The 7810-nt window shown below is 38.1% G+C and overlaps 1 protein-coding gene across 2 annotated transcripts in view; it reads left to right on the top strand.

Moving 5' to 3' along the window:
- Positions 1–1806: 1806 nt before the first annotated feature.
- Positions 1807–7810, top strand: part of LOC111864943 (pentatricopeptide repeat-containing protein 1, mitochondrial) — an 83347-nt gene continuing 77343 nt past the window's right edge. The window contains exons 1-3 of one of the 2 annotated variants that reach the window (XM_023852580.2): positions 1807–1890; positions 3205–3804; positions 3887–4027. In XM_023852580.2, coding sequence (XP_023708348.1) covers positions 3310–3804; positions 3887–4027 — 636 coding nt within the window. In that variant the 5' untranslated portion in view covers positions 1807–1890; positions 3205–3309. Of the gene's footprint in view, positions 1891–2083; positions 2103–3204; positions 3805–3886; positions 4028–7810 lie in introns of those variants that run through there. The other variant, XM_033751629.1, reaches the window with a different exon arrangement.

Genomic DNA, 7810 nt, shown 5'->3' with positions numbered 1-7810 from the left:
GTGTTGGAGAAGGATGGAGAAGATCAGTTGGACCGATTATGTGAGAAATGAAGAAGAGTTAATTTATGGTCAGTGAGCAGAGGAATATCCTACGCGAAATAAGAAAACAGAAGGCTAATTAGATTGGTCATATCTTACGCATTAAATACCTTCTAAAAGAAGTTTTTGAAGGAAAGATAAAGAGGAGGATAGAAGTGACCAGAAGACGAGGAAGAAGACGTAAGAAAATGCTGGATGACCTTGGGGACAGAAGAGGATATTCTCATATGAAGGAGAAAGCTCTAGATCGCATTAATTGGAGGAACTGTTTTGGAAGAGACTGTGGACCTGTCGTCTGACAGATTACTGATGANTGTATATAAATTTTTTCTACATACCCTATAGTTTCTATCTTCTATTTAAAAGAAAACAGCTAATAGTTTAATATGTATTCTATATTTAAGGTAATATATTAAAATAACACATAATTATCAACACAATTTTATAGCCATCAAATGAGAGGGCTGTGAACCTGGAATATAATTAATGCTTACTTTATTGTTTATAATTCAGCTCGATTCTTCTGTTTTTCTTGGCAAACAGATCAATAACCTCATCTAGAAAAATGGGTTTGGACTGCAGTTTGTTTAGGAAGGACTTTTCAATGTTCATCAAAGCCAGTGATGACAACCTATCCTGGTTCTGCGAATTTCTAGTAAGCACGCTTAACTGCAAGGTCACAGATTATTCTACTGCAAACTGTGCCTTACATCTGACAACATTGCTGGAAGCACGAAGCTGGTAGCATACCATAGCGCATAGCTCACTTACACACAACACTGACATTGAGTCAGCCAGTTAACCCAGGGGAGGGTGGAAGCGAAAGACCTGCTGCTTCCGCGGGTGTTGCAGTTTAAATTTCCCTGCATTTTGGAAGAAAATAACTGATCTATCCTGATAAATTGTCTATGTAACACATTAAAACTTGCAATATTCTCATTATATGTAATATATGTTCTCAGATTAATTAATATTTTGAAGTATGAAATATTTTTTTGAAATTGAAAAATTGCCAGAAATGTTCTTGGTTGCTTTTCTATAGGGAAGCAATGCTTCCACCACATCCATGTACCCTACGCTCCTGCTCGTTCTATATGTAATTTAAGTAATTATAGTCAACTAGTTAATTGTTTTACAAAATTAGACAGCAAATCTGGTTAAAAGTTCTGACGGTTTAAATCTGTGAAGCCTCCTGACTTCTTCTTCATCGTAGAGGTGCGTCACTAAGGAATTCGGGTGCTTCCGGAGGCGTGCCTGATATTTTTTACTGGAGAGCGTGATTTCCTCGCGTACTGTTGGAATTCCCAGGTCCTTGTGTAGGACGAAGTTTGGTACGTACCATGGTGCGTTAACTAGTACACGCAGTACCATATTTTCGAATCGTTGAAGAATTTCGATGTTGGAGTTGCTAGCGGTACCCCATAAGGGTATGCCATAGGTCCATATCGGTTTTAGTGTAGTTTTATATAGTAGGATCTTGTTCTCTGTTGAGAGCTCCGAATGGCGTCCCAGCATCCAATACATCTTGTGGAATTTAGTTCTGAGCTGCGTGCGTTTGGTCTTGATATGTTTTGGCCATGTGAGTCTTTTGTCCAGGTGCATGCCAAGATATTTGGCGTCGTCTGCTTGTGGAATTTGAGAATTATTGAGTGATGATATAATTCAAAATTTGTGCACCAGGTACATTGTACACAAAGTCGGCGTTGGCAACAGTAACTCAGTAATCCGTGCTGTACTCGGTATGAACGTAAGCGCGTTTGTATTCCGTGGTGAGTAGGCATAGTGTGAAGCGTGTGTAGTATTGCTGAATTTGCTGAAGGAGATTAAGGAATCGAAATAGAAGGAACAGATGTAGGTTAAGTATGTTACGTTTCGCAAAGGTTAACAGACATAGGTTTCTTTAGTTAACTTAAAGCCCCTGTTTTAAATAGGGAACGTAAATGTGAAGCAGACTATACCGTGCTTCCAGCCGCACAAGGTGTGGAAACCACTTAACTTGTTATTCAGCCGGTAGCAGAGACATTTCTGTTATTTTTGTTACTTCCACGCGGCTCGAATGATAAGTAAGAATCAGTGTTCAATCTATCCCTGCTTTATTTTCATCAGTACTATTAACTGATTTAGAAGACTGATTGTCCTTAAATTTTTGGTTGTGTTGATTGTTGTGATGATTATTGTTTGCCTTATCCTTATCTTTAAACCAACAGTTTTTGTTTATATGGCATAGCTTACCACAAATTTGACATTTTGGTGGTTTACGTTTGAACTTATCTCTGGATAGAGATAGAGATAGAAAGGCTGACTCTGAATTTGCATTTTTACCAAATTCAGTACCTTGCAATAGCTTAGATTTAATGTGCTCACTAGTCAAACTCACGTTGGAATTTTCAAGTGCCATATGCATGGGATAATACTCTTCAGTTAAACCCTTTAACGTTAAAGTGGCTAATAGCTCATCTTCTATTTTTTTGCCCATTGAGACTAATCTAAGATTTATTGACATGTAGGCATTAACATATTCCTGCATACTTTTATAGTCCTCAAGTTTCAAAGAGCACAAATCAGTTAAAATACTTATTTCTATATTATACTATAACAATTTCTGCTGAGGTTAATAAACAGAATGTCAGTTTGATCACTTGCCCCATTCAATTCCCAGTCGTATAATTTTGTAGTTAGCATAAATAGATACTGTAACCTCATATAAACCCTTACTAATCATTGTGCCATACCTGAATATCTACCGTCTGCCTAACTGGTTTGTGTCCCTGGGTTAAAGCTGATGCACAGTGAAGGTTAATTATTCTCAGAAGCATGCACCATGCATTGATGAATCATTACAGTTGTAGGTTACAGGACATAGCCCTTGAGGTGTGTCACTATATCCCCCTGTATGGTAGCAATTTATTCTCAGTTCATAACAGTATTCGAGGTCTGAACAAATTACGTAAAGTAAATTTGAGTATCTTAAACAAAGGTTTCCTAGAACTTGTGGGTTATATAGCTGCATAAACAGATGTCCCAATTTTTCAGTAAAAGATATTAATACCACGTATTTTAGAAATTTGCTATTTCATTTGTGCCAAGCTGCTATGCTCTTTTTTTGTTATAAGAAGCTCCCTAAACAGGGTCTCTTATCTTTATATGTGTTATTTTAATTTTTAGGTATCTTTGGACACAGCTGCTGCAACTGGAATGATATTCCTACTGCTTCAGAGAATGACAACGATAATCTGTAATTGAAATAGTGCATACTTTGAATTTTCAAGCATGTCATCAGGCCGTGTCCTTTGCTGTCTTGGCAGATGGCATAAACACTTTATAGCTGAAGTGTTTTCTATACCTAATAGGTACAAACAACATACAAACTACATGTTATCAACTAGAAATTTTTCATTATCCACATCTTCAACAACACATCTTTTTAGCATGCTACATAGAGAAGACAACAACAATAATAAAACTTTTAAAACTGAGAAGAGTAATAATTGTAAAAATAACCAAGAAGGAATGTGTTTTAGCCAACCACAGAGTACACAAATTAGTACCAAAAGACGTTTAGAGACAGGGATTGATTTCTCACAGAATGATCCAAATACATTTGGAAACCTTCGGTGTACCAAAGAAACACCACTTGAAGCCATTGAAGGCGATGAGGGAGATAGAGAAGAAGAAATGTATTTAGAGTATGTTCCTACAAGATCACAACAACTCAGCAATAAGCAGTATGCAGCTATGATAAAAGACTTCATCAGCAACAAAAAGGTATTTCAAGTAAAAGATTGCAATCTGATAGCAAATATTTTAAAGATTTCCTATGTAATCCTAATTTTATTGTATGTTTCAGCTGGCAGATGCTATTGATATTTTAGAAACACGAATGCTTAAAGATGATCGTGTGAAACCAGAACATTACATCTACAATCTGATCATTGGAGAGTGTGGTCGCTTAGGTTATACGAAGAAGGCATTTCAGTTGTATAACCAGGTGTGTGAAAGAAATGCACTTCAATTTGATATTAAATAGGTAACTAAGTAATTCCTTAGAGATGAGTCCTTGAGAAGCTACTAGTGGCTCGGTTATTCAAGAATTTTCCAACATTTTATGGAACCTGAAGGTTTATTATCATACCACCAGTCCTTATTCTGTGCCAGATCAATCCAGTCCATACCTCCTAACCTATTTCTATGATCCAACTTAATATTCTCCCACCTATATCTACATCTTCCTGGTGTTCTCTTTTCTTCTGGCTTTCCCATCAAAACCCTTTATAGATTTACTTCGCCCTCATGCTTGCTACATACCCTGCCAATCTCATCCCCCTTGACTTGATCATTCTACTTAGATTTGGTAAAGAGTACAATTTATGAAGATATTATGTTTTTTTTTAACTACTAGTTACTTCCTTCTTCTTCAGCCCAAATATTCTCCGCAGCACTCTTTTCTCAGATACTCTAAATCTTTGTTCCCTTAATGTGAATGACCAAATTTCACACCCACGCAAAACTACAGGTGGAATTACAGATATTTATATTTTAATTGCTACATTTTTAGACCCAAACTAAGTGGTCGCAGCATTACCTGAAATGAATCTTCTCTTAATTTCTTCATGAATCAAATTTAATTTGTTACTGTTCCCAAATATTTCAACTTTGCCGCATTCTTGTGCGATCTATTAGCCGTCATGTTATATGATTTTGCCCTGCATTTTGGTGGCAAGAATTCAACATGTAGTAAGTTTTCTCTCTGTTTCCCTGTAGACCAACCCATTTCCTAGCATCAGTTAGAGATTCTTTGTTTTTCCTTATGGTATCTATGTTATCTCGCAGTATGTTTACATCGCCAGAAGCTGGGTCCCATTCAGCTGTAGTCCCACCACATTTCTTTGGATCTTCCTAATGGTATAATCAAAATCAGAGTTGGAAGAAGTAATGGCAAGAAGTATCACTTTGGTTTAGAATATTGTGAATAGTGAACATAACAGAAAAATGTTTATCTATATGGACTTTAGTATGGGTTTCAGTTGAACTTGTTTTAATCAGCCTAACTAGTTTCATGGATACCCTGAACTCATTCAGAATATTGTACAGTGCTTCCCTCCTAACTGAATATTAGGCTTTATTGAAGTCTTTGAAATCTGATCCACTGTCTCATTGTACTCCAATTTTCTCTACAGTATGTGGCAAACATAAAAAGTCTCAGCAGTAGTTGATTTGTTATGTAGAAACCTGTACTGATGATCCCCAGTGATTTCATCTACATATGGATTTAGTGTTGAGTGAAGGATATAAATGTAATTCTGTATGAACTTGATAACACTGCTATTCCTCAATAATTACTACTGACAGTTTTATCACCCTTCATGTACAGTGGTACAGTAATAGATTCCTTCCAATGTTCAGGCAATTCATCATTATTACAAATACAATTAATAAGTAGATTCTAAAGGGTTCTGGATGGTAGATGACACGCAGAATTACTAGATTTTTCGATTTCTTCCATCATCGGGAATTCTAGATAATAGAGGACATGATGTTCCAGAAACTGAAGCTGTTTCCCTCTTCAGATGAGAAAGGAATTCACCTACTCAGTTGGGCCCCTTAGAAAGAGCTAATCTCAATCACTGGACAGTTCCTGTAAGATTGTGTTTAAAAAAAAAACAGAAACAGGATGGTTTTTTAAAAAATGTACAAAATGATGGGTAATGTCCAAAAACATAATACTTGTAGCAGTGTACAAAGGGCACTTAGTATATAATGCCTCCTATTTTTTTGTGTTAATCTGTAACGTCTGAGCTGCATGTTGGTGGTGTTGTAGTAAAGGTTGAACCTTCCTGCCAATGTAATGTTAGTTTGGTTGTCGTATGACAGATAGCGACAGCAGAGTAGTATACCAAAATGGTGTCTGACATAGAAGTGTGTATGAAACAGAGATATGTTACTGAATTTCTCACTGCCGAACAGATTGCACCCTTTGACATCCATCGACACTTGCTAAAGGTGTACGGAGATGAGTTGATGTCAGCATAGTCAGGCGGTGTGTAGTGTGTTTCAACAGTGGCGAAAGTGAAGTGCATGACAAACCACATCCTGGGCGTCTCTGCTCAGCTACTATTCCTCACAATGAACAGCGCCTCAATCAGCTCATCCATACAGATTGGCAGATACCAACCAGGGAACTGTGTACATGGCTTAATATTGGCTGTAAATTCATTGTAAACAATGTTGGGGAAGCTGGATTATCACAAAGTTTGTTCCAGGTGAGTCCTGCGGATGCTTACACAGGACCACAAAACTCGTCAAATGGAAGTCCGCTGGGACCTGTTGCATCAGTTTGAGGCTGAAAATGACAAGTTTCTGTACAGCATTGTCACCTGAGATGAGACGTGGTGTCACTACTATGAGCCAGAATCTAAAAGACAGTCCATGGAGTTGCGACATCTGGATTCCCCAAGAAAAAAGACGTTCAAGACACAGCCATCGGCAGGGAAAGTGATGTGCACGGTCTTTTGGGATAGGCGGCGTGTGATTTTTGTTGGATTTCCTGGAGCATGGTGAGACTGTCAATTCTGAATGCTACAAGATGATGCTGACTAAGCTGAAAGCCCGCATTTCCTGAGTCAGGCCAGACAAGCAGACAACCTTTTGCTTGCAGCATGATAACGCTAGACCCCATACCAGTTTGCTGACCATCGTGAACATTTCAAAGTTTGGCTGGACTGTCCTACCACATCCACCTTATAGCCCCAATTTTGAACCTTCAGACTTCCATCTCTTTGGGCCTATGAGAGATGGACTATATGGAGAACATTTTCCAGACAACGAAGCTGTCATTGCAGCTGTAAGAAAGTGGCTAGCCTCTGCTGGTGCAGACTTTTATGAGCATGGCATACAGCCTCTTGTTCATCGCTGGCAAAAACACATAACAAATGGTGGTGATTATGTGGAAAAATAACAGTAAGTAGCTGAAATCTTGCTCTATTTAACTGTGTTGTTATGCTTTCTGTATCTGTTGTAGTTTTCATTAAAAAAATAGGAGGCATTATATACGGACTGCTGCTCGTACCATCGTCACAAACTTTTAAACTTTTAGATCTTACCTGTCAAAGTCAAAGTCACATTGCGACTGACAGTCAGTCAGTCAGAAGTTTTGGTGTCAAGCCCCTTGTGGGGTTCATGACCAGATATTAACTCTTTGACTGGCACGAAGAGTATTTAAATCCCACCCCTGTCCTGGAAAGCCCTTTAAACCTTATGTCGCTAAAATGCATGTGGTTACTTTTTCTAAAGAATTTCAAGAAAAATTGTTTTTTAAAAACGAAATTTTCAGGAACTAATAAAAAGACAATATTTTATGCAAAAAGTGCCTTTCCATACCTCTTTAACCTTTAACGACCGAAAGTCCGGTATACCGGACGGTACCTGTGACCTCGAAGATGCCGAAAGTCCAGTATACTGGACGCAAGACACGTGCTCACTTTAGAAGTGCTGACGGTTAGACCTTGAGTTTGAAACCAAAACAAACCCATGCAAGTTCAAGTCAGAGGTCCAGTTGTTGGCTCTGAACAATAAAACCCTTCATCATGGCACTGGGTTCGATTTCGTTTACATGTAGGTAAAACTGTTTGTGACTTGGTCAGCCAAACAGAGTGGAAGCTTCTTCACAGAAAAGCTGACCCAACATTCCTCTGTGCGGGCAGATCACTGCTTCTGTAGCTCTCAAGGAAGTGTGACGTGTTTAGTGAGTGTCTGAATTATCAGCTTGTGAGTC

Source organism: Cryptotermes secundus, unplaced genomic scaffold (assembly GCF_002891405.2).
Source record: "Cryptotermes secundus unplaced genomic scaffold, Csec_1.0 scaffold154, whole genome shotgun sequence".
Taxonomy (NCBI): domain Eukaryota; kingdom Metazoa; phylum Arthropoda; class Insecta; order Blattodea; family Kalotermitidae; genus Cryptotermes; species Cryptotermes secundus.
The sequence above is the reverse complement of the archived record's forward strand: the minus strand, read 5'-3'. Positions and strand labels throughout refer to the sequence as shown.